At 42.1% G+C, this 26,894-nt stretch overlaps 1 protein-coding gene across 9 annotated transcripts in view; it reads right to left on the bottom strand.

Moving 5' to 3' along the window:
- cabin1 (calcineurin binding protein 1) overlaps positions 1–26,894 on the bottom strand; it is a 41,503-nt gene that overhangs the window by 13,844 nt on the left and 765 nt on the right. For 3 of the 9 annotated variants that reach the window (XM_069706676.1, XM_069706677.1, XM_069706684.1), the window contains exons 2-34: positions 26,621–26,672; positions 26,360–26,452; positions 26,135–26,248; positions 24,995–25,129; positions 24,686–24,866; positions 24,465–24,594; positions 24,216–24,365; positions 23,664–23,971; positions 23,344–23,521; positions 23,123–23,253; positions 22,810–23,027; positions 22,636–22,708; positions 22,145–22,332; positions 21,900–22,037; positions 21,471–21,659; positions 18,757–18,999; positions 18,507–18,660; positions 18,308–18,423; positions 18,003–18,164; positions 16,884–17,090; positions 16,585–16,730; positions 16,161–16,422; positions 15,837–16,007; positions 14,548–14,637; positions 14,249–14,409; positions 13,944–14,155; positions 11,412–11,477; positions 10,449–10,628; positions 9,915–10,309; positions 8,619–8,732; positions 1,066–1,229; positions 882–978; positions 86–769 (exon numbers count right to left, since the gene is read on the bottom strand). In XM_069706676.1, the coding sequence (XP_069562777.1) occupies positions 86–769; positions 882–978; positions 1,066–1,229; positions 8,619–8,732; positions 9,915–10,309; positions 10,449–10,628; positions 11,412–11,477; positions 13,944–14,155; positions 14,249–14,409; positions 14,548–14,637; positions 15,837–16,007; positions 16,161–16,422; positions 16,585–16,730; positions 16,884–17,090; positions 18,003–18,164; positions 18,308–18,423; positions 18,507–18,660; positions 18,757–18,999; positions 21,471–21,659; positions 21,900–22,037; positions 22,145–22,332; positions 22,636–22,708; positions 22,810–23,027; positions 23,123–23,253; positions 23,344–23,521; positions 23,664–23,971; positions 24,216–24,365; positions 24,465–24,594; positions 24,686–24,866; positions 24,995–25,129; positions 26,135–26,248; positions 26,360–26,452; positions 26,621–26,623 (5,853 nt within the window). In that variant the 5' untranslated portion in view covers positions 26,624–26,672. The remainder of the gene's footprint in view (positions 1–85; positions 770–881; positions 979–1,065; positions 1,230–8,618; positions 8,733–9,914; positions 10,310–10,448; positions 10,629–11,411; positions 11,478–13,943; positions 14,156–14,248; positions 14,410–14,547; positions 14,638–15,836; positions 16,008–16,160; positions 16,423–16,584; positions 16,731–16,883; positions 17,091–18,002; positions 18,165–18,307; positions 18,424–18,506; positions 18,661–18,756; positions 19,000–21,470; positions 21,660–21,899; positions 22,038–22,144; positions 22,333–22,635; positions 22,709–22,809; positions 23,028–23,122; positions 23,254–23,343; positions 23,522–23,663; positions 23,972–24,215; positions 24,366–24,464; positions 24,595–24,685; positions 24,867–24,994; positions 25,130–26,134; positions 26,249–26,359; positions 26,453–26,620; positions 26,673–26,894) is intronic. The other 6 variants (XM_069706679.1, XM_069706680.1, XM_069706682.1 and 3 more) reach the window with 5 other exon arrangements.

The raw sequence follows: 26,894 nt of genomic DNA, 5'->3' as shown, positions 1-26,894 counted from the left end.
GACTTTGCAAAATATATTCAAATGTGATGCTATCCGTGTGTGCACAGCAGAGGAATCTGTTGGGGCATGTCTTGAAGAGGTTTACCTGTTTTATAAGCATATAAGTCTCTGACATGATCTTCTCAATACGTCCCAGGTCGTAGGTCATGACTTTCTGGCCTTGCTGCCAAACCCTGTAGGCATCGAGCAAAAGGGTTTTTCCGGACTCTACATCCTCTAGAAGCTTCCTTTTTCTGTTTGGCTTTCGTAGTAGCCCCTGATCAGTCCCGCTGGCTGCCACAGAGACCTTGGGGGCTGCTGCTTGAAGCTGCTGCTGTCTGGAACTGATACTTAGTTCCTCTAGAGACAGCTCTGGTGTCCGGCTGCTGTCAGTCACTTTCTGCTGCGGCTCCATGCCACTCAGAGAGGTCTCAGCCACTGTTTGGTTACCCTGAGAATCTGTGGTATTAGAGGGCTTCCTCCAGTGGCCAGTGTCCATCTCCATGGGTTCCTCTGACCCTGGTTTGTGCCCCTCATTTCCAGCAGTCTCCACCTTCCCAGGGTAGCCCTCCTGAACCTTACTCCCTTTATCTGTCGATGGTGGTAGTGGGGTGAATTGTGCCTGGGAGACTTCCCTGGGCCCTGTGTTAGCTGCACAGGCTCCCTCTGTGAGTCCAGGCTTCTTAGGCAGTGCATGCTTGCTGTCCTCTGAACTGGGCCTGTTGGATGTGTCCGTTGTGGTCATCTCCCCCATGGAGGGCGCAGGCGCTTTGTGAAGCTGCTCAGACACCTGAAAGAGAAGAGAATCTGTCAAAACACCAAGTGGGTGCACGACAGACATCTACAACACTCAGCGGCTCACTACGCTTTGTGTGTTTACATGGTGGATTGTGCCTCCTTACCCCTGTGAGACTGTTCAGATTGTCCTCCAGGACTTTCACATTTAGGAAAAATGCTCTCTTGGCCAAAACCTGGCGATCAACATCCCGTAAATACTTCCTACATGGAAAAGAGGGAAAGATGTCATGGGACAAATATGTAATACATAACAGAAACAGGAATTTTGAATACAAAGTTGGTCCTTACTTTCCCTGGTCAGGGGTTCTCTGCAGCATGAAAGAGACTTTCAGCAGAGTATCGTGATCCTTAAGCTGAGACAGCACCTCCAGCAAAAGAACAATGGATCGGTTCATATGAGATGCAAAACTTCCCGGGCGATCAATCTCATCTACTGGAATACGCCAGATGCCCTGGAGGGGACAAGGAGACACAACAACAAACAAACAAGAATCACAAACGTTGTTATTGTTACTAATATTATCATCATTATCATTATTATTATTAGCAGTCGTAGTAGCAGACATGCTGCAGTCACGGAACATCTGTCGAAACTGATCAAGGAGGCCAAATGGTCTCGAGGAGGAGGTGCCAGCATGTAACTTGTCAACATCCCAACAATTTCATTAGGGGAAATTCTCAAAATTTCTGTTTTCATCACTGCCCTGTGCTGCTGCTGTGAGTTTTGAAAGGTTTGTGGAGTGTATGAAACATGGAAACAATTAACACGGAGACATGGAAACACTGTAAGGAAGGAAAGTGCCGGAAAAAGCAAGAGGAATTAATTTGAAAGAAACACATGGCATTCAAAGAAGAAAGCCCTAATGAGGGGATGGAAAGGCTGCAGGAGAGATCTTTCGGACTAGCTGGCCATGTAGGAGGTGGGAGGGAAGGATTGGGGAGCGCGTTCTCTCTGGGTACACATGATAGGCAGCCTCATTAGTGCTCGGTTCTGTCCAAGCCATGTAACAGACCAGCAGACGAGCTGCCAACAAACACTGCCCTCCTTTGCAGAGAGCGTGATGAGATGTTTTTTTGATGGAGGAGCCCACCTTTTTAAGTGAGCACATGTCCTCTCAGCAGGTAAACCGAGGTGAGGTTCTGCACTCTGAAGCCACTGATGCGAGTGCAGATGGTGGCCTAGGAAGCACACAGGCTGCAGCCATAGAGCACATGGCATGGAGTACAGCTAGAGAAAATGTGTGTGAGGCTAAACAAAGATGACCGTATCACGATGGAGCACAACAAATGAGATGGCTCTATCGGCTGCTGCGGTGCTCCTCCTAACAGACTGCTCCGAATTGTCAGATAACATTTTCAAAGCCACTGAAGAGGATCAAAGCAGGAAAGAAAAGCAAAATAAACCTATCAAAACAAAGCATATTCCTAAGGATGTGACTTGCCGCTTTCTAACTGAGAAAGTGTCAAATCTGGTCATCCAAAATAGAATGTAGAGATTCATCCCAGACAATACATATCTTTAGTTTTAAAGCTTTTTTTTTTTTTTTATTGTTTTTTTCACAAACCCTAAAACATTAGGGCCATTTTAATCTTTAGTCCATATGGATGGACAAATTCAAACCAATGGAATGAACACAATGCAAATATGGCTCCAATGCCTGTGTTGAAAACAAGAAGATTTATTATTATTATTATTATTATAATATGACGCAATCAGTCAGGGCTTGGGAAGGTTTTAACCTTTCAATGCACAGATTACGAAAAGCCTCCGACAGGAATGGGACAGGTCTGATGAGGGGATGGCTTCTGCTCACTTAGAAAAGCATCTCTAATGGAGGAGAGTTGTTCTCCATCATAGAAGCATCCAACCATAGTAAATCTGTTTAGGGAAAGCAGAGCCATGGCTTTACACAGATTACTCTGCAGCACAACAGCTAAAGCAGATTTGTAAGACTTTAACTGCAATAATTTTAAGCATCTTTTTTTTTCCTTTTTTGTGTCAGAAAATATGAGTAGTGCTCAATATCTGGAGCGAGAGCTTTGGCACAGATGTGGCCAATACATCACGCAAGAATCAGAGATTAAGATGCCCAGCAAACAAGCGATGAACGAGGGATAATACAATGAGAGTCCTTTTCTACAAAAGGAATCTGACCATCTTCAAACTATATTCATGTTTACAAGCACTTCTTGGCTTAATTGTATAGAGTGGGGAGAAACATTAGACTACAGGATAAAGTTACTATTTCAAGTATTTAAAAACAGCAACATAAAGTGGTGCTTTTGCCTTTTTGTGTGAGAAAAGGGCCCAAAAGAAGATGGACAACAAGGGCTTTCTTAAGTGAAAGCCAAAACAAAATGCTGTCTGTGTGCTGAACAACATATAAAAGAAAACCCTCGACCTGTTGTCTTATCTACTTCATCTACTCATGTCTTAACATGCCATCGATGAAAGGAAAGGGACAGGCCAACAGTATAAACACCAGGAAAGTTGCAGAGTGTGGCTGTGTATTGTAGCAACCAGCAGTCACGACTGCATCTTACCAGTAACTACAGTTTCACTATATTACTATTGTAGACAACTCCAACTTTAGATAGTAAAATGCAGAAAAAAAATATCCAAGATGGTTGGTTACCTGCTGCTGCTGCTACCAGCATTGGGCAGGTGGTTGGTGTAATTTTATATCTGCCCACATTCTTCTCTATATTAGTGTTCCTATCATGCAGAAATCAAGACTCTGTGGACAAGTACTTAAAGAGCTTTACTTTTCTAGTTCTGTTTGCTTCTACAGAAGAACCACAGATTTAAAAAGACTCCCCTGGAAGCCCTCATGGACATGAATTTGCGCTTCATTTTGTCAAAAGGAAAGAGAGAAAGCAAACTCACCATCACCAAAGAAAGCTACTCCACAGCGCCTGTGCTAGTATTCTTATTCTTTTGGACAGTTTCCTGCTGGCGGTAGCAGCACCAGCAGCCCTGGCAGCGCCTCCACCCTGAAAGAGGCTCACGCTCAGAGAGCAAGGGGTGGGCTGCATTTGGGTGCTAGGGCAGTGAGAGCTGCAGGAGAGCAGAGGAGGGAAGCACGGCTGCACATGGCAAAACAGGAATAGAGAACAAGAATGGCAGCTGCTTTGGCAAGAGGAGAAACAGAGACAGAGTCAGGGCATATAAACTCAGTGTGCCACTGACAGGCAAGCTGACTCGTTCCTCTCCTGATTTCAAACCCTGCCATCTCAAAACAAAAACACCCACGCACTCTAGCTCTCCACTGCTCTCCCCTGACCCCAGCCTGCTGGAGTCCCCCCACCACCACCCTCCTCCTCTCTTCCTTTCTCTCCCACTATACACAGAGTACAGCCAATCCCTGTAGACCTCCGCCAGCCAATCAGAGGCTAGTGCAGAAACTCCCGCCCATTAGTGCACACCCACACAGTACACACAAAAACAGAGGAGTGAGAGAGAGAGAGAGAGAGAGAGAGAAAGAAAGAGAGAGTAATGAGGAAACAGAGCGAGTGCAATGGAGAGAGGAGATGAGTAGAGTGAAAAAGAGAGCCAGGGGGAGGGGTAGAGGGTGATCACCCTGAAGACGGAGCAACAGGAAAAGAACAAGAGAACATAAACTGTCTGAAAATGAATTCAGCACGTCCTCATCAGTGTGATGGGATGCATCACAGACCGATATGGAAAAAGAGGCACAAAACCTAAGAGAAAAGACGCAAGATTTGTCTGACTGAAGCCCCCATTCGCCTCAGAAAACAGAGGGTGCTGTGCTGCCTGAACAGATTGTGTGGCGTGCACACACATTTCCTTAATGAACCACTGACGAAAGCCCTCACCTTCTTCTTTTCCTCAACTCTGGTCGTGTTTCTCCAGCTGGCCGCCAAAAACATAATAAGCAAACACACCTTGTTTTTTCTGCTTCCTGTTGTGAGTGCCTGAGAGAAAGAAAAAACTGCTGAAAAATATCAAGCTAAACCAATTACAGAGCAGAGGACGGTAGTGGAAAACATACTGGCAGCCAAAGTTAAACCTCCACCATGCAAATCCAAACATCAACTTCTACAAAATGTATTCATTGGACCAATACCCTTTCTCCTCCTCCTCCTAAAAAAAGAAAAAGAAAACAAGGTTCTCCTGTGTGAGGCTCCACCTACAGCACATTGCACAGCTGAACACACAAATGTTTGAGTCATACATCAAACTGAAACAAGTAATGTAAGTGTAGCTGTTCCCCAGAAGACTATGCTGGCCTAATATAACAAGACATTGAGGTCTACCTTTAAGCAAAGTTATATTCAAGCAGTCGAATCAAGTATGAATTCCTCTTCTGAAAAGACTGCATCGGTTCAAAAACACGTTCTTGGAAAAGTTACGAGACCTGAAAGGATTTACAATTGTCTGAAATCTAGCAACCAGGACATCCATTTTCTCTGGAGCATCGTAGAGGAGTGAGCATGTGAGTGGGTGGAAGAATATGTAAGCAAGATGTATGTGTGTGTGTGTGTGTGTGTGTATGGTGTGTGACAGGCTGGGTGGAGGAAGGAGGTAACAGGGACTCCTCACGACTGTTCAACAGTAGTCCTGAGCAGGGAGAGGGGTTTGCTATCGAAGCAGAGTTACAACCACTGCCTTTAGATTCAGCCTTGATATTGTGTTATAAGGGCTGAGAATAATTCTATTATAAGAACTTGCCTGTAATGCTGACATTATTAAAACACAAGGTGACTTTGCACTTTCCATACCATTCAATGTATGTCAGAGGTAGTAAATAAATAGTAAATAAATCAAGCGAGTATCATATTTTGTAAACAATTTTAAGCTTGATTACAAGCAGCTGAAACAAAGTATTAAGTAGAGAAGAGAGAGTGAGCCCACGCACGCTGGATTACAAACATACGTGTCATCATTAAACCGTCACACAGTCATGCAGAGGAACAAATCAGCGTCAAGATGATTGCAGTCAAAGGAGGAAACACTGCCTCACTATCACAGCATGAAGTCTCACAATACAGATGTCAGGGTATCAATAATGTATCAATAGAGCGTAGATTGTACGGTACCTAAGCATATTGCAATATGAATTATCGGTCCATCTGTAACTGTGGAAATAACAATCTTGACTGGATCTACATCATCAATTTAATAACAACTACATAAATACTATGTCTTCATTATTGAAGGAAAAAACGAGCTGGTCCACCCAGAAATCACTCGTGCTGACAACCACACCGATAAATTATGCAACACAGTCATTTGGATCATTTCTTTACAGCAGTATGTAGGTTACTTTATGCAGGCCCCAGTTAATGTAACCCAGCCAAAGCCAGAAGTAGGGCATCATGACCTACATTAGGGAACTTAGTATTCACCAACAGGCTCAGTGAGGTGTGCACTCCGCTGAGAGTCAGGTCCCTCTGTCATCAAGGTGCCACGGGTCACGCCACATGTTTGATGCGATCTAGGGGCGAGCGATATGGCCCTAAAATAACACCACGATATTTCAGGGTATTTCTGCCATAACGATATAATTGACAATATGACGAAATACTTACAAATATTTTACCACTAATTTCAAGACCATATCACAGCAATAGAATAAATGTTACAGCTTCATATGTCAGCACATACGTAACAGTTTGTCTTACATCTGATCAAACCCTAAAAAGTTCTTTAGTTTGGAAACAATGGTGTGATTCAGATTCTGTATAAAATAAAGCAGCTTTAGACCATTTATGTTGTTGCGATGCTTAAGTTATGTACGAACTGTATGTCATACTGTCAAGTCATTACGTCAACAAGTCGGAATACTGACATTATCACAATGTGATTTCTTTTTGTTTAATCATATTGAATGTGGCAACACTATTTGTAAGTTTGCGGCAGCTCTCATGCACTCGTGTAATAATTGATAGTGAGTGCTTATTCGGGCTCATTTGCAGCTGTTGGAGCGAAGATAGACTTAAAGAAGCTGGCCTGAAGGGCTCTGGTTTAAATCCACTTTAACCTGGCAACAACTGTGTGTCAAACAACGCCTCCCCAGTCATCTACATTTGTGAAAACCACGAGAAAGTTGAAAACCCTTCATGTTGGTTTGGTTCCAGTAACTTTGATGAAGTAATAACTGCCCTAAAATCAATAGACTCAAGGACAAACAGACATGTTTGATTCACATTCAGAAAGGTTTACATTGTCCTATAGCAGAGAGAGAGAGATGGCTTGGTTCAAAGTGAACAGTAAAGCTCCAACAGTTGGTATGCCATGGTGGCAGGTTTGCCTCCAGAAGGGGCTCTGTGAGAAACCAGTGGGAGCCAGAGCGCAGCAGAGCTCTCCTCCAGCTCAGACCTGGCGCACATCGCTTCTACGGTCTGTTACCAGGAGCCTTCTGGACTCGGCAATTGACTCCACAGCCCACACAATCAACTACGTCCAAAATAATGTGCACTGCTGAAATATGCCTGACAATTAAGTGATATGAGGTGCTGACTTGAGATGACATTGTCTACTCTGTAACAAAAGCATTGAAGGCTTTTGACAAGTCACACAAGGAACAAATCAAAAAGTAAGCCAATTTCTGCACACGTTGAAAATATATATAATGAGCTTCAAGTGAAAAGAGGTAAATAAACCGACACGCAGAACAGATGAAGGATTCAGCCGGTAATCGCCTCCACTGGAACCCAACAGAGACCTTGTAATTCTGAGAGGCAGATAATTCAACAATCTCCCACTGTGTGATTCCAATTATAGTAGCGCTCGTATCTAGAGATTCACATGTAGAGCTGATTTTGGTGCATCCAATTGATTTATGGGAATAGCATGTGTGAAAAGGGTAAACCTGACTGTGATATGTCATTCCCTCAGCAAACACAAATGTCAGAAAAAGACTCGCAGTACCTCACAGGTTCTTCCTCTGCGAGTCTGCATTAGCCATTAGCATGTACTATATGCTCAGGCTGAATTTTATAGTGATAAGGCAACAGACACATTAGTATTCTACAGCAAGGCAAAATATCAATGAGTGGTGTATCTGTGTGTATGCAAAACGTTATTATTTTACATCTTTTGTTTTTATGTAACATTCACTTCAAAACTTTATAAAGGAGGGACATTTTACATCTGTCTATCAATATAGGCAGACTTCAGCCTTCACACCCAAAAAAAAACACCAGTACACAGCAAATCAACAGGGTTATAAAAGCTGATGTACAATACCACAAAAACAATCACACTTTACTGTATAACTCTTCAGGATTCTTTACATCAGACCTGTCCCACCATTGCTCTGGCATTTCAAGTTAATATTCAATTATTTCTAATATATGGACCCACAGGTGCTACAGCCTGAAACAGCATCTTTCTGAACTCTGCTCTGTTGTTCCAGAGATCTGAGATTAAAGTGAATAAATTAGAGTGTATTTATAGCAGGAGAGTTTTTCTCTTTATCTGCCAGTACCCTGAAAGGTACTCACTCACTACAATTTTGAGTGTTGTTAATAACAATAATAATAATAAATCCATTTAATTATAATACAGAATTTACACAATAAATTTAGGGATGTCTGGATTTCCATCAACACGCTCATTCTTCAAGCAATTTTGGCCTTGAATGTCTGAGAAACATCAACAGGTTTTTATGTCACAAGACAGCCGTGAAATGATTTTCGTTGTTTTTACTTCTGCCGCACATAAAAATGTTCATGAGATTTTAATAATTTGAAGGATTACTGTAATGGAATGCCAGTTAATGATGATGAATCTTCAAACCATACGCAATATGTGGTGACATATTGACACATGAAATGAGGAACAAAACATGCGTGCATGCTGAGCTCTGACTTACATTGAACAGGTTTGTCTTGTTTCTTTCACAGAAAAGTCCTTGTGCTGGCATGTGCTTCAGCTGTTGCCATGGGACACTGCTTCCTAGCAACACATCTCTGGCCCACTGTAGATTCTGTGTTGGGAAATAAATAAATAAATGAAAGAAGCCCACATAAATGTGGATACTTTTTTTTTTTTTTTTTTAATATACACACATAGCCGCATACACACAGAATTCTTAATGAGGAAATCCATCATTTGCAATCAGGAATATGCAGACCTCTTCACAGCATGATGACTCACAAATCAGTGTCTATACCAGTGCCCTGTTTGAAAAGATAACAAGCTAACGGCACTTCATGTTATCTTCACAATCCCACTGGCTATAGCATGAAATCACATGTCCCTCTCCTATCATCTTCGGAGGGAGGATAAAAAGGCCAGTCGATGTGAGTTTTCCTGAGAACAAAACGGCGCACAGAGGCTTTTAACACTGGATGTGTCAGGTTGTGAGGGCGTCTAAGCAACCTGTGTCAACAGCATCACATCAAGTGACTCTGTCATCAAGACACTGCTGCGGTAAATGTGCTTTCATCCAAGCTGCTGAAACCCCCAGTGGAGGCCAAATCTGAGGGAAATCTTATTCCCTCAATCAAAAGTTGTTCCAAAATTAATTGAGCCACAAAGAAAAGCTCTTCACGGAACTTTATTTTAGTGCTTGTGACAACTACCAATAAAGAAAATTATGCAGACACTACCGGCGGGAGCCATTAAACTATAAAACTGCACATAGAGGTCAAATGAGCATATCACAAAACCTAATCTAGAACCTTTCCATGTCCAATGCACCCTTACGGAATATATGTATTAAGAAATTGCTTTTGAGAGTGCTGACAGAAGGTTGCCATCACAGTAAAGCTCAACACAATCTCCCTGTGCCAAACTGGCTGAGCGAGCACTGCGGTACCACCCACACACACCTCTGCCCACAGAGCCTTATAGCCAACACAGGCTGTTTCAGCAACTCGTGTATCACTGCAGAGCTCAGGTCCACAAGAAAACCCAAGAAAAAAAAAAACTATGACATAGGCATCGCAGCTTTGATACACTTGCCACTGAAATAATCAATGCAAAAGATCTATGTGCCTTTTGAGGAAATTGTAGGCGTTCTTGGTAAGACTCACCTTTTGTAAATGTCACCATTAATGGCAGGGGATACTGATTATAGGTGTATGGCTTGGGTTTAATGGATGAATTGGCCTTTGAAATGCAATGAGAATGGAGTAGTGTCATCATTTAACAGGGGTGGACTGACCTGATGGGTCTTGCTGTTGGTGTAGAAGAAGGCCAGGCGGTAGAGGCTCTTGTAGTGCTGAGGGAAGCGGCTGAGGGAAAGAAAGAGAGCACGGACACACATTTCCACCAGCATCCGTCTCTGATCCACACGTTCTGCAGGCAGCGCTTTGGGCACCTCGATCACCTCGGCGGGGGGCTCGGGCTTCTTCTTGCCCTCGCTGGCCAGGGTCTGAGGAGTGGCCGGCTGAGAAGGGCCTGGCTTCGGAGGAGTGGCTGGGACGGGCAGAGGATGAGGACAGGAATCAACAGAAACCTTGGGGGTCGAAGTCTCAGGGATTATCACCACCACCGTTTCTACTTCCTCCTGGATGACTTTCTCTTCTGTCTGGATGCTGGTATGCTCTCCACGTGAGGCTGAAGTAAAATTCAAATTATAAACTTGATTTCAGATTTTGCATATTAGGTCTTAATGCACAAAGTGGTGCATATACACAAGACAGCACCTTTTTATGATTACATTCATAAAAAGATGAATCAAGTCAGTCCTGAATACCTGTGTCCTCACATGTGGGCTGCCCATCCTTCACGGGGGTTGTACTTTCTGATGATGAGGAACTGACTTTCACAGAGGCTGGTTTGTGGCTGCTATCTTGTGAGCTGGTGGGATCTGTGAAGGCGTCCTGAGTGGAGTTGGAGTCAGAAAGTAACACCACCTCACTGTCCTGACTGCGCTCTGCCAAAACAAAACAAAAACATGGGTTAAACTGCCAGTTGCACGGCCAAAGACAGAAACAGATAACTTTTAGGACATCATGGGTAAATACACATGTCATATTTCTGTCCAAAAAGTAAGCTTTACAAACTTTAATTTTTTTTTTTTTAAAGATTATACTGTACTTTCTGGGTGGACGATCTTTAATTCGTCAATAAAATTACTGTACTGTGTAAATTTTAACTAATTATTCAGGATGTGTGACTACATCTGTGGTATTATAACAGCATTCTGTGTAGGCCTTTTTCAAGCTTGTGGTTGGTGGCTTGTTTTAAAATGCCCCCCCCAACAAACAAAAAAATCCCTGTAGTAATGGGAGTGGGGGGTGTATAAAATTATGAAACAAAAATAAGTCATGAGCCACAAATCCCTATTAATGCATCACTAATGACACGTTGTTACAGAGGAGAGATGGTTGGTTTTGTAAGGGGTCCAAAAAACAAAATGCCAGCATTCCTCTTAATTGCCATGTTCTGCAGCCTCAGCAAAAAAGAAAAAATCCTTGGCAGGGAACTGTAAATGAGAATCGAGAGGGCAACAAGCGTTTGCTATTTCAGAGAATAATGCACACATGGGGCTTTTCAAACGATTTACAGTTATGAGTCAACAGCAAAGTTACTACGGTACTGTAAAATTTGTGTAAACTGACAGCTGTGTATTCAGTGCATTCTAGAAGACAGCACTTTCATTTTGGTTTCAAAATATAGCCTCTTAAAAATGTTTGGTGGGTTTGAAGAGCAGTACCATTCAGGGAAGTCAGCCTTATTGGAGCCCTGGGCAGGCAGTAATCATGGTCAAACTCTGGTGAGGCTGTTGAAGATACGGGGAGCTGGTTTTAAAATATAATCAAGCAAACATTGCACCTCTAAATTTATAGAAAAGATGATCAGCAATAGCTTTAGTTTCTTGACAACTGAGTACAGATTTAATGCCACTCCCCTTGAAAATGCAGAACCTGATTCAGACACACATTTCTTTCTGTGAAAACACAAAATTTGCAGTGGAAGTGTTTTGATATTATTTTTGAAGATCAATGTTTCCCTCCTGAGCCTGAAAATTAAAGCCACAATCTGTGACATAAATAAAGTGCTGCCTCTTCAGTGATGTCGCAAAAACACAAAGAGCGGTGTGCATTTCCTTGAATGCAAAAGAAGAAAAAAAAAACCGAAATCACTCTGGCTACTGTTAAAGTAGTGTTGAAGTACTGAGAAAATGAATTGTAAAAATCCAACTGGAGATCACAAAGGAGGTATTTTCCCAAAAATGATTAAAAATAAAAATAAATGCATGTCTGAATCAGGCCCTGAAGTCTAATCACCTTGATGCAATTTAAGCAGACTCAAGTCAAAGAGATTGGACACCTACAAGCAGCAATGTGCATGGAGTTGTGTGCCAATAACAGGACAGCCACATTCTTTCTGACTTGGCATTTTTACACTAATTGGCCATAATTAGAAATTATATCCAATTAGTGGAAAATAGCAAACATGACTCACGCAAGATTTTGAATCATCTCCCAGGAGTTTGACTTTGTGTAAAATTACTCCCCACACCAAACTCAAATAAAATGTGACCATATGATACACCAGACAATTTAGTGGATTGTGATAAAGGACTGACTCTGTCCAGTTGTGAAGACATTCACCCCCATTAGAACTACATGCATATAAATGGCAAAGCAGGTGGTAAAAGCAAGCAGGCAAAGAGGTAGCAGGCAGGTAGGTAGGTAGGTAGGTAGGAAGGTAGGTAGGTAGGTAGGAAGGAATCTGGAAAGGGTGACAAAACTGGCAACATGGGCAATATGGCTGCGTTATTTGCACATTCAAGGTAAACATGGTACATGGGGGTGGGTGGACGGGTGTCACTGTTTTTGCCATATGGAAAGATGTTCTCCAAACAGCATTTTGGATTTCGTTTTACAATACACTGCCCAGTTCAGGAAATCAAAATGAACTCAGTCAGTGGTCAAGAATATCTCTTCTTGCATACTGAAAGTATCTTTTCTTGAAATAAACACAGAATTATAATTGCAACACTGCAAGAGCAAGAGTTGACGCAGAAGATGGTTTATGGGCATGAATAAAAAATGTCAGTTATGATGTTCATTGCACACACTGTACGAGATGTACGTTACTGAAAACAGTATTGTACATCTCGTACAATACTGCACACGTTAAATTTCTATTTCATATCCAGCTTGATGAGAACAAACAACCACATTTCTATGCAAGGTTGTATAAGACAGAAAACAATGCTATATATCAGAACTGTCACGTTGAGTAACCACAACTGTTGTGAACACATTAAACTCAATCTTATGTGAATAAAACAATCCAAATTTAAGAGAACAACCTTACATTACTTTCACCATGTAAATGGATTGAATAACAAAAGCATTAAACCATAAACATCTCATCAAACTGGATAAATTTAAGCTTTTACTTTTAAATCATTTAAGAGATGTCTGATATCATTTCTGAAAATATTTTAAATTTAGTAAATTACCAGATTAAATACAGGTTATTATAAAGAGGGAAGTGCTTGCTGATAAATATGTAACCAGTAACAAAGACTTGGTTATTATTAGCAAAACACTTTGTAAAGTCTGACAATGCAAACCACTTGTGCAATCCACAATGAAATAACCATCAGGATCACCGACAATGTGCAGCTCTCTTCTGGTGTGGTACCGATCAACAACAGTTGGTTTGATGCACATTACACACGTCAGCAACAGCACAAATATGTCCGTGATGCTATGTTAAGGAAGTTCAGACCAAACAGTGATTAGAACATATCAGGGGAGGCAAAGTTATTGGTAAGAAAATAAAACCAGTGATAAAGCAGCCAAATGAGATGTTATACCATCACTTGCGCGCGCGCACACACACGCACGCACGCACACACACACACACACACACACACACACACACACACACACACACACACACACACACACACACACACACACACACACACACACACACACACACACACACACAGGCTGTAATGCCCTCTGCAAAACTCAACCTTGAAATCTATTTGTTTCATCATTGCTGTTTTGTCAAGCATAGCAGATTAGTCAAATAATCAGTAGCCATATTGCCCATTTCACCACATCCCAATCACCCAGTTCATGGGGATCACTGTAACTGAAACTGAAGCCATTAAGCATGGTGATTAGCAGTCTGAGGACTCCCCAGCGGGCTTCCTGTCCCAGTGCAGAAAGGGCAAAGAGCCAGACCCCAGAAATGGTGTCTAGGACTGGGACTGTACCATCAGCCTGCTGCTCCTCATGCCGCTGCTGCTGCCACTGCTGCCTTCGGAGTGTTTTGCGTTTGGCGTAATCGTGGTCAAATGGCGTGGCCACGTAAGGAGGGGATGTCAGACCTGGGGTGACAGCTGATGGAAGGGAGGAGTTGAGGACATTCCCTATGCAAACTGAGGAGCAATTAAAGTCTTCATCCATCATAGAGGGGGGTTTCTCCCTGAAATGAATCAAAAACAAGAATGCATGCTCCACTATGGGATCAAATGTTTTTTTGTTTTAGTTCATGCAGGTTTAAATTCACATAACTTACTTTTCATGGGACCTTGGCATGCTTGGCATACTCTTCTCTTCCCCCCTTGCAAATGGCCCTGTCGCTGCCTCAACCAGCAGAGTGAACAAGACCTCGTGCTCCAGTTCAGGTTCATGAGCCTCCAGCAGTTTTAAGATGGTGGCACTCAGGCGGAAATGCAACTACGAGTTAGAAAAAGAAGTTTAACGCTCCACAGCTATGTGGGCAATGCCTGTAAATGTGAATGTGTTTTCACAGTTATCTTATATAACACTGCATTGATGTAACACTATTTGAGCTACCAGTCACAGATTGCTTACCTCCAGGGCTTCCATGGCCAGGTCAGGAGGATTATGGTAATGAATTTTCCGGGGGTACCTGGCAGCTTCTTCATGCAGATAGTGTGCTGCCTATAAGCATAGAAGAGAAAAGTCAACAACCCAACAATCATCTGTCAATATAAATGAACTTCTAAACTGGTGAAATGGAGTGAGATACTTTCTGATACTTTTCCTGTTGCAAATGTCATTAGGGAAACACTAAATGAATAACCATTTGTATACAGAAGTTACATATTTAACTATGAAACCAATCAGTTAGTTAAACTTCAAGCATGTCTAATAGACATAACGGCCCGGATAACCAGGAATATTTTAGAAAGTTATTTTGACGATGTCCTTTAACTCACATATGAACCAAGTCTCAATGACCATGAAGCTTCCCTTATCTAAGCTCTCCATGCATTTGCTACTATTGCATGTTGTTTTAACATTTCCCTTAACATTGACATTTTATTGATACTGATTGTTTTTAAACATGTTTAAACATGTTCTTTTAATATTTCTTTGACTTTCATATTTGAATCAGGTTGCTTTTTTCTATTTGTACATTGTATTGGGACAATGTTCCACTGTTATTTTTGCATTTTAACTAAAATTAAATTGAACAGATAAAGAGTAGTAGACAGCTATGTGTGCCAATATGACGGTTCACTGCTTTCACAATGTCCTCCATGACACTGCTGACCTCCATTACACTGCATTTAGAGGTCCATCTGCCTCCACTGATCTAATCAGAACAACAGAGCTATGACTAACTCCATACATTGTTCTAGCGTGGGGAAAAAAAAACATCTTGTGGCAGTGATCTTTGTTTGTGTAGGTGGATTATGAAACAACTCCAGGGAGCGAAAGAAAAATGTCTGCAATCAAAGGATTATTCCAATTACAGTCAACAAAAGAGTTTTGTTTCCCTGGTTTTTACCGTAATGACAACTATATTCAAAGTTTCCGTCCTTAGGTTAGTTGCAGCCCTGGTTGTATCTTTTCAACTTGAATTCCTGTATTTCTGTCTTTCTGAGGTGACCAGCAATTCAACTGCAATTCTAAACAAAATCAATAAAACTATAAATTTAAAGCCAAAGTTTCAGTATGCTTTGACACAGATTCCAGCCAACATATATTCCATTGATAGAAAGTGAAACATTCTGTATGACACCAGAGTAAATACCTCAACACCAAAGTCCATTAAAAATAAATTATTGACTGAATTTCTTGCATAACATCAAGTCAAATTAAATGTCTAGCCTTAAGTCTACATATCTGTTTACCTTTTTGTAAAGCTGCAGATAGTCCACTGGAGTCTGTTTGCGTTTCTCTGCTATCTTCCCCAGCATGTAGTGAATAAGCCACTCTTCTTCATCACTGTCACCCTCACAGCGGGTAGCACCCTGAAAACACTGGAACGCTGTCTCCAACATGGAGTCTCTCCTTTCTTCCATCTAAAACAACACACATACATGCACGGTGGCGACTTCATGAAGTGACAGATCACTTAAGAAAAGTGACAGAAAGCGACTGTTTAGCTCATACGTCTGACATGAAAGTGGACACAAGATGAACTGACAGGTGATAAAGAGCAACATGCGCCTCACCTGTTTAACCACCTCTGGGGGAAGCTCATTCCGCCACTGTTTGAGCTGCCGTGAAGCAAACGAATGTAGTGCATATGATATGGTACCGTACTCGATCCAGAGAGACAGGTTGGAGCTGTCGATTTCCAGGGCCCTCTTAAAGCAGTTAAGTACTGCCTGGGAGTGCTTCCATATGGGTACGTCACTCTTTAGCTCATTGGAGTTGAGCTTGTCCTGGATACGGCTGGCCCGAGCTAAAGCCATACCTGCCCAGGAGTCAAACCTGAGGGGAGACAGTTTCTGCATCAATGCCACAGTCACTATTATCTTTCAATACAACCAAAAAGATAACCTTACACATGCATATTTTTGCCAACATTTACTGCAAAATCCAATTGTATTTTTAAAACAAAAAAACAAAAGATTATGCGGAGAAATGAACTACCTGTTGGGACACACGCATATGTCATGCATGTAGAACTTGATGGCTTTGGACTGCTCCTTGTTCTTGAAATGATAATCAGCCAGCAGGTAGTAGATCTCATTGATGATTGGAGGAGCTGGAGCACTGCCTTCAGGAAGGCATGGGGCCTTAAAGAGATCGAAATTCAACATTTCTTTAATAATCCTTATTCTCAAGGACAAACCCGCAAAATAAGATGAGTGACATTGATGCAGAAAAATATGTTAAGCATGTCTGATTCATTGGTGCTCCTCACGTTCAGTGTGGCCCCACCGACTGACCTTTTCTGTCATGTCCTCGATGTAGGCTGCCACTTCGTCCATAGTGAGGACAGGGGTGTCGCTTGTGGGGGCGATGCCGGCAAACCTCCTCAGCAGATTGGCCAATTCCGCAGACACTGTGCTTGTCTTATAGCTGTCAAACTCAGGCAGTGACTTTGGTTTGAAATACTGGAACATGAAGAGGGCATCACTCCACAGAAGCTCCACCTGCAAAACACAGGAAACATCAGTGCCACAGCATATTTGTGGCAACAAGGAATCTTCTAGTGCATAGTGGTAGTCCATAATCATAGTCAGAATCTCTGTCATGAAAATGCACTGGGACATACAACTGTTGGAATGACACCCACCTAGTGGCTGGACACACGCATTACAAAAATACAAACAGATAAGGGCTGCATACACAAGACTGCTGCTGCTTTGACTCACTCCTGTTCTTACAATATTATTTAAAATTAGATCAAATCTAGGTATTCACAAAGAATTTTTTCTGTCAAGTTGCTCCTAAAATAAACAAATGCCAGATTAAAAAAGTGGACCAAACACTAAACAACAGCGAGAGCATAAAGTGCTGCAAACCAGATTTGTGCAGGTATGTTGTTTGATGCTCTAAATGTGTTCAAATTTCTCAGTCCGTCAATTCATGCTTTGATGCCATTAGCGCAATTTCACAGCCTCGCTTTATTTCAGTGACCGCAGACGCACACTGCACTTACAAAACAATACAAATGGATATAGCTTTTCTGTATCGTGAGGGTCAATGAGGGCTCACGGTTTGCGTCATCGGCAGTCTGCTCCTTTTCAAACACTCTGTTTGTGTAGGCTTGCTAACACAGGTGAGAAATCATACCAATTAGTCAAAGCCTTCACCGCCTCTTCACCACCATTTGGCCATTATCTAAATATCTGCTCAGCCCCTTTTGGAGCATTTGCTTTTACATTTTTAGTGAAATAATATCATATTTGTTCAAATAGGTCAAGCAAACTTAGCAGAAATTTTTGACTATGTAACTAAAATGACTAACTTCTGACTGGCAAACACACTTTTTGATCATGCAAAAAAATGATGAAATCAAAGGCATGACCAGGTAGCATGCTATAAGCGTCTGAGTGAGCAACCTGTGGAGATGTGTGGTCCTCCAGGTAGCGGGCCTTGCTCTTCTTACTGGGGTAGGCATACAGACAGAAAAAGCACTGCTCCAAGGCCATCTCCAACTCCTCTTTGTAGGGATGAGAGTCATTGTTGGCAGAGGCCGCAAACTCTTTTTCCAAAACTTGAACCTACACCAAACAAGTAAGCACAGAAGATAGAATAATTATTATAATCTTTTCATTTCTTTTTTCGAATTGAAGATGCAAGCTGCAGCTATTAACTCGGCCACCATAAAAGTATTTTCAGACAGAAGTCTACAAAACAAACTTACGAAGAACTTGAGGAGTGCACCGTCTGAGCTGCAGCACAAGGACCGACGGCCAAGATACTCGTGAGCTGTGTTCAGAAGCATCAGTGAAGAGGGCAGCATGGGAGTGTCTGAGTCATCTGAAAATGAGACTTGACAGGGTCACTCAGTGTAACAGCTGGCATGGGATAAACACATGCATGAAAACAAGAAGTCAACAAACCTTCATCATCCCCGACGGACATATGCTGTCGCAGCATACAGCGAAACGCAGCCTCCTCGTGTTTGATAATGCGATACAGGATAATCCAAGGAAGGACCGAGAAGAAATAAGGCTCCTTGGGATCATCGGAAACGGTCATGCTCAGATCAATCAGCTGAAAAAAACAAAAGCAATCAAACAATAAATTAACATAGCAAAAAAGGTAAATCCATTTCCTATTGTAGTGTCAGTTACAGCGTTCTCTTTTTACCTGAATGAGGTTGTTTGCCAGTCGAGCCATGCTCGAGAAGTGGGGGACATGGTTTAGAAGCTCAGACTTTTTGGTGAAGCAGACCTCGATGCCGTCCAGCAGTGTTCCAATGGTGCAGACCCACTCCTCCTTGCTAGGAGAAGAGCCGTTTGGAGCGGAGTTGAGCTGTTGCAGGGCTTCGTTCAAAGCCAGCTCGCTGCACTCCAAACACTGCTGGAAGTCCTGCAGCTTCAACAATGAGTTCTAAGGAAGAGAGTTCAAACTCAGCTCATCACATAATGGTGTGAAAAAGTGTTTGCCCCCTTCCTGATTTCTTATTTGTTTGCATGTTTTTCAGATCATCAAACAAATTTAAATATTAGTCAAAGATAACACAAGTAAACACAAAATGCTGTTTTTAATTGAAGGTTTTTTATTATTAGGGGAGAAAAAAAAAAATCAAAACCCACATGGCTCTGTGTGAAAAAGTGTTTGCCTCCCTCCTGAAAAAGTTCGTATTGTAGTGGAGTCGTGAGTGGGCGTGGCCAAATGGCTCGCTAGCGCCACCTAAAGAGATGCCCCGGCAGTAACATTTTCCATACATGCACGAATTTCAGTGGACATGTGTATCACACCAAGACGTACAAAAAAGTTCCATTATACCATTACGTCAGACCGACTTGAAATTTTTCCTGTGCACTATTAACATGTTTGGAATTAAAAGTTGTTAAAAGAATTTGTTTTCGAATTTGTTTTCATACTTTCACCTGCTACGTCGAGCTGGTTGATCACATAAACCTAAATTCGGGTGAGAATAGCGTAAACATGTGGTTGATGATATATTGAGAATTCCGTTCGATTTTGTCAAAGGGCGTCGCCATTGCGATGCTGCAAAGTTAGATTTTTCGCTGTGGCACAGGAAGTCGATTTTTACGGTCAAAGGATGCTTGGTACCTCATGAAAAGTGGCACATGCATTCGGCGTGGTGAGACGACACATCTGATGTGTTTTGCGAGTGGGTGTGGCCAAATGGCTTGCATAAACTGCAGCCCCAGCATCTAGTTTCACCTACAGTGGTGTGAAAAAGTGTTTGCCCCGTCCTGATTTCTTATTTTTTTTGCATGTTTGTCACACTTACATGTTTCAGATCATCAGACAAATTTAAATATTAGTCAAAGATAACACAAGTAAGCACAAAATGCACTTTTTAAATGAAGGTTTTTATTATTAAGGGAGAAAAAAAAAATCCAAACCCACATGGCCCTGTGTGAAAAAGTGTTTGCCCCCTAAACCTAATAACTGGTTGGGCCACCCTTAGCAGCAACAACTGCAATCAAGCATTTGCGATAACTTGCAATGAGTCTTTTACAGCTGTGGAGGGATTTTGGCCGACTCATCTTTGCAGAGTTGTTGTAATTCAGCCACATTGGAGGGTTTTCCAGCACCAACCGCCTTTTTAAGGTCATGCCACAGCATCTCAATAGGATTCAGGTCAGGACTTTGACTCGGCCACTCCAAAGTCTTCATTTTGTTTTTCTTCAGCCATTCAGAGGTGGTGTGTTTTGGATCATCGTCCTGTTGCAGAACCCAAGTTGGCTTCAGCTTGAGGTCACGAACAGATGGCCGGACATTCTCCTTCAGGATTTTTTGGTAGACAGTAGAATTCATGGTTCCATTTATCACAGCAAGTCTTCCAGGTCCTGAAGCAGCAAAACAGCCCCAGACCATCACACTACCACCACCATATTTTACTGTTGGTATGATGTTCTTTTTCTGAAATGCGGTGTTACTTTTACGCCAGATGTAATGGGACACACACCTTCCAAAAAGTTCAACTTTTGTCTCGTCAGTCCACAGAGTATTTTCCCAAAAGTCTTGGGGATCATCGAGATGTTTTCTGGCAAAAATGAGATGAGCCTTAATGTTCTGTTTGCTCAGCGGTGGTTTTGGTCTTGGAACTCTGCCATGCAGGCCATTTGTGCCCCGTCTCTTTCTTATGGTGGAGTCATGAACACTGACCTTAACTGAGGCAAGTGAGGCCTGCAGTTCTTTGGATGTTGTTGTGGGGTCTTTTGTGACGTCTCGGATAAGTCGTCGCTGCGCTCTTGGGGTAATTTTGGTCGGCCGGCCACTCCTGGGAAGGTTCACCGCTGTTCCATGTTTTCTCCATTTGTGGATAATGGCTCTCACTGTGGTTCGCTGGAGTCCCAAAGCTTTAGAAATGGCTTTAGAACCTTTTCCAGACTGATAGATCTCAATTACTTTCTTTCTCATTTGTTCCTGAATTTCTTTGGATCTCGACATGATGTCTATCTTTTGAGGATCTTTTGGTCGACTTCACTTTGTCAGGCAGGTCCTATTTAAGTGATTTCTTGATTGAGAATAGGTGTGGCAGTAATCAGGCCTGGGTGTGGCTCGAGAAATTGAACTCAGGTGTGATAAACCACAGTTAAGTTATGTTTTAGCAGGAGGGGGCAAACACTTTTTCACATGGGGCCATGTGGGTTTGGATTTTTTTTTTTTCTCCCTTAATAATAAAAACCTTCATTTAAAAACTGCATTTTGTGTTTACTTGTGTTATCTTCAACTAATATTTAAATTTGTTTGATGATCTGAAACATTTAAGTGTGACAGACATGCAAAAAAATTGGAAATCAGGAAGGGGGCAAACACTTTTTCACACCACTGTATTTAAAAATAATTGATTTGACTGATATTGTTGTTGTATGTCTAACCTGCAGTAGCATCAGCTGTGCAGGACGCTCTGGGGTTGAGCTCACAAAATCCAGAGGTTTGCTCCTGCTTCCATAATTAAGAGTGGGCTGCAGCAGGCGCACAACAGACTCAAAGTCTGAAGATTCAAAGAGCCGCTGGATCTCCTCCAAAGACTGACAGCGCTCCAGAGACTTCAGCCTCTTGTCAATCTGTCATTGGGAACAAATGAAACCCAAAGGAAATTCACAGTCCAAACAGCTACACGAGAAGCTCTTTTGAGGAACATGATGAGATTTTTAAGCAGCATTTTTCATTCCCCTTGAAAATGTGTGCATCATGCATCATCATTTCATTTAATGGTATTTCAAAGACTGGACAAGAGAAAAATGATATGTTGGAAATGAAGGTTTATATTGATGAAGAAAACAGTTTTATTGGCCACCACTGACCTCCTCTACAGAGATTGCTGCATCTACTCGTAGGTTCGGCAGGTTGATTGTGTAATGTTTCCCATCTGTGGTCTTTGGTTTGCTTTGCAACAGGCCTATACAGACATCATAGCTCTCGAGGGCCAACTCCATGTCTCCCTGTCAAAAGAAGAGAAAAACAAAACAGGTCACATCGGGCTGATCTGAGTGAAAACGACTAATGAAATCAAATATCAGGCGAGAGAAAACCAAAATGAAGACTTTACCTGCAGGGCCAAGGATCGTGCCTTTAGCCAGTAGACACGCACCATAACATCCAACCAATCATCCTCAAACAGGTCTCTTTGGGAGGAACCCAGAGCTAGAAGTAACAAATCACCCTGGAAGTACTGCCCTAGGAATTCTGAGTCATTTGTCTCATTTCCAGGACCACTGCTGCTGCTTCTTGGTGTAACTATACAAGGAATAAAAATATCAGTACAAGCCAAACGTAAACAATGACTTTCTAATATTTAACAAATCTTATTTGTCGTAATGTTTAGTTTTAACAATAACTGAAGTGCCCTTTAGGCCAATTAGTTACATTTTTAAAATGCAAAAAAAGCAACACATTTAGGTTTAGCCAAGATTTTGTCAGTAGTGGTTGAGCTATGACATGTAGACACATGGACGGACAAACAGACATTGTAGAAACCGTTGGGATAAATCAACCAAGTTTTGTCAAAATCCAAACAGAAAATATGTGGGTCAGACTTACCAGTCTTCCCTTTGTTGTGTAACCATTGTTCCAACTGCAACTCCATACACGCTAAGCTCATTGCCAACATTTCCTGTGCATGTAGCAAATATAAAAACACTTATTAGAGGTCAGTGTGGGTGCAAAATAAGAGTCTAGTTCTGACAAACACACAATATTTTCCTCGCCATTTACCCGGATGTGTTGGTTGCTGCAGTCCCGGAGCAGTGGGTTAGGAAGACCGCTGCTGTGCTTCCTCCAGGTCTGATGGACCTCCAGCACCACAGCTGTCAGCCCCCGAGGCCACTCCTCGATGAACTTCTGACCCACTGATTTCAGGTAGCGCATCATCAGGTCCAGTATGCCACCGTTGGTCATGTTATTGAGCAGGAAGTTGTGGACGTCCTGTTGTTCTAGAGGAAGGGAATGCAGAGTTTGTTAATATGACAGAAATTCCAACACAGCACAAAAGAGTATTATAAAGACATAGGCAGGATGCACTGCATACCAGATTCCATGTATTCAACTGAGTCAGCAGGTAAGCTCCCGTGTAGAGGCTGCATGTCCTCTTTCCCAGCGCACTGAGTCTCAAGATTACTCAGACTCTCATCATCATTGTCAGGATCAAACTTTCTTAGCCTAAAACGAACCAGCAAAATAGCTTATAATAAACAGAACAATGATGAGCTATATATTTATGCATATTATATAAGGTTTATTACAAGCTACCTGGAAGGTAGGTATTTAAAAAGCAGTTCCTGAAAATCTATCTTCTCCTCTTTCTTGCATTTTGTGTTTCGGACACGTGCAGAACGTCTCTTGGCTGTTTCCCCGCTATCCTCCATCACTCGTTTCCTTTTTGGAGCCTTCTTCACTTTATCTGTAAGTGAAACTTCCATTGCTGTAGCTGTGAACACATTGGAAGATTTTTTTTTTTTTTTAATTTTTTTTTTTAAAGACTAATAATATTAGTGACAGCTGCATTTACAGTTGCTAAAAATAATCATGTAGGCAGGCAAGAGAGAAATATTTCTTTATAAACAACTAACCAACAGGGGGAGCAGAAGTGGTGACCTCCACAGTGGTATGGCTGGGGGTAATTTGAGGTTGAGTACAGGATTGGGACAGCGCGGCTGGCTCAGGGAAGGACACTGGCGGCAGGGATGAACTGGGGCTGCTGCTCAGCACAGCTGTCTGACCCATACTGACAGGGCTGGTCGGTTGGGGGAGGTTCTGGAGGAAGTTACGGTCACGGTACTCTGATAAGTCGATTCTACGGCCGAGACTCGGGCATGGTGGCTCACATGTGGTCTGATGTCTGTACATCGCAAGAAGGCTTTCACCCACATGCTTCCATCTGAGATAAAAACAGAGGATACGGTTCTGATTCACAGCAAAACAGCAAGAATTACAATTCTGCATGTAGTAACTTTGCAAGAAAGCTGTGCATTAGTATCATTTCCATTATTTATAACAATCTATCCTGAGAAAAATAATTACATATGCTCAACTGCTGACTTCAAATTTCATTTGAATTATTTAAAAAGTTAAAAAAGCAATTTAAGTCACTCAGACAGGAAAAAGAAAACAAAACCACTCACGAGAGGCTGCAGATGGGCTGAATCAGGACGAGGTCAGGTTTTGGTTCACAGCAAGAGAGCTCCTGCCTGCTCCTCCGGATCTCCAGCGCCTCTTCCACAATGGATTTACGTTCCTCCTCCTCTACTTCCACATAGTGAATAGACATGTCGCTGCAAACAAGCCACACCATGGCACAGAGGTTTGTCAGTGATATGAAAACACAGAGCTGCAGCTGCAGAACATTAAAAAAAAAAGTGAGTTAGCTTCACCATTTCATGAACATCTGCATGGTATCCCTCTTCAGACAAGGCTGCTCCTCAAAGATCTTCTCCTTCAGCACCAGGCCTTTAGTGTAACAATGATCCTTCTCAAGGGCTTTGGCAATGAAGTACAAACAGCCTGGAAAAATAATGCAGATAATAGTTTTCTTTCCACACTTATGTTCTCGTACTGGTAATGAGCAAAAAGCTTACAATGATGTGTTACATACAGGTGTAGTCGCTGAGAGTGTAAAGAATAGTTATGAGGTTGTCCAGGCAGGGCCAATGGTCTGCGTTACAGTGCAATCCCTCCTCAAACGCATGACGAGCGAGAGGGATGCGCACCAGTCGCACAGCCACCTGACCAATTTTGTACCACATGTTCACATCAGTGGAATCCAACATAACTGCCTGTGGAAAGAACAGAGCAGAAAACACAGTGTTATTCATACATGTGAAAAAGACACATGAAGGTGTAGATAGCAGTGATATTTCCAAAGTAATGATAAACAAATAAACTGGCTCTGTTATTGTTGTACCTCTAAATAAAACTCCATGGCGGTGTCCAGGTCATCCCGCGATGCAGACATACTCGCCAAGTTTTTAAAAGTTGAATATTTCAACATCAGTCCGGGATGCTTGAGACCCACTCTCTGATCTTCTGAGGGCATGGCCTAAAACATTACAGGATTCATTTCATTTGGCACCAAACACAATATTGTGCAGATTCGTCTAAAGGCCATCAAGCAATATGAATGATAACAAATACAGCTCCTGTATATGGGCAAGGTTTGTGCGACCACAAAGCCACATTAGAAGGGCATATTGTAAATCTGAATACTATCCTTGAGGTGCAATAGTTAGATGGAAGAAGAACATATTTGGCACATCCAGACCTTCACAGACTGTGAACAATAGAGAGATAAAAGGATATTTTTCAAACAATACTACCAAACCATTGTAGCACAAGTTCCCTAAATTATTCCATGTGTTCAGAAAATGTACAACAACAAAAAAGCTGCAATATGGGTTAAATATTATCATTATTACTGATGGGAAAAAAAAAGAATTTGTCTCTTCCTCTTGTTAGCATTGTGGCTCCAGAAAGTCTCAGGCCCTGAAAAGTTTCCTTCATTTTCTGTCTTATTTGCAAGTGATTCTTTCCGCATCTAATTGATGACTATCTTGTGACCTACAACCAACTATGTATTATCATACAAAAGCAGGTACAAAGGGAATGGGGGTGACTGTCAACTGTATAAAAGCTGCCCTAAGGAAGAGGACAGCGTTGGAGAATGGAAGACGAGGACGGTGGAGGAGATGACTGCTGGAGGAAACCAGGCTGGGTAGAGCCCGGCTGGGGCGAGATGACTGCTGGGGGGAGCACTGCTGGACACCTCTCTTTGAGGGTGCATGTAGTTGCACCTTCTTGCAAGAATAAAATGTCCAATGTGTTTGATTTTGAACCAAGCCTCCGAGTAATTTTTCCAACAATTACAGATCAATATTAGGTCTACACCAAAAGAAGTGATCCTCTTCACTGACTAAACAGGGTGTATTGCAGCTGTGATGTAATTACATCTCAGATACACCGGATTTTGGGTGTTCTGTAAAACCATATTAACAAGGACTTTGCGACATCATTTACAGGACTATATAGTCTTTCGGGGTATTTTTACCTCTTTGAGCAGTGGAGTTTTGAGAAGCTCATGATAGGCCTTGGCAGAGTCCTCAAACTTGTCATGTTTTTGCAGATCCAAAGCTTTGTGATACAAAGCAAATGCCTCAGCTTCCTGTGGAGAAAAAAAAGGAGGAAAAATTAGATTTATCTAGATCTACAGTAGCAAATATCTGCATCAGTGGATAGGGTTAATATTGATGATTCATCTGCATCTCGTATTTACCTGAGCCTCTTTTGTCTGAGTCTTGTTACTTCTCAAGGGGTCTTGAGACTCATCCGCAGCTGTCGAGGCAGCGTTTAGTGCTGCAATGCGAATCTGTAAAGGAAAAGGAAGACGAGCAACAGTAGATCGAAAATCTTTAGCAAGCTGTAATATATCTTAGGAAAGGGTTCTTGTGAGAGCAGAATACTCTGCATCATCACAGCGCATTGATGCAAAACAGCTTTCAAGGGTGTAGCTTCCACAGTCATTAAACGCCTTTACCATTTTAATATCTTGAAAGCTGACCCTCGTCCTTTGCAGGTTTTGATTTGATCTGCAGAAACGTAAAAACGGCAATTGAGGAAAGAAAAACAAAAAAAACAACGTATGCAGGGAAGACAATAAGCAAGAAAATACCAAGCCAGTCTGCCAGGTAATAAACTCGCTGCTCTGTCGCATCCATGAAACGTACTCCAAGTATCAGCATCAGCCTAATAACTAAACTCTCAAAAGTATTGGACGTTGGAAAGAAGAGAAACGTGTTTTCTGAAAGGCT

The sequence above is a fragment of the Brachyistius frenatus genome, unplaced genomic scaffold (genome assembly GCF_029030835.1).
Source record: "Brachyistius frenatus isolate BFR_SWC_R1_liver_20210118 unplaced genomic scaffold, ASM2903083v1 Contig_64, whole genome shotgun sequence".
Classification (NCBI taxonomy): Eukaryota; Metazoa; Chordata; class Actinopteri; family Embiotocidae; genus Brachyistius; species Brachyistius frenatus.
Note: the sequence above shows the minus strand (reverse complement) of the source record. Positions and strands in the feature narration are given on the sequence as shown.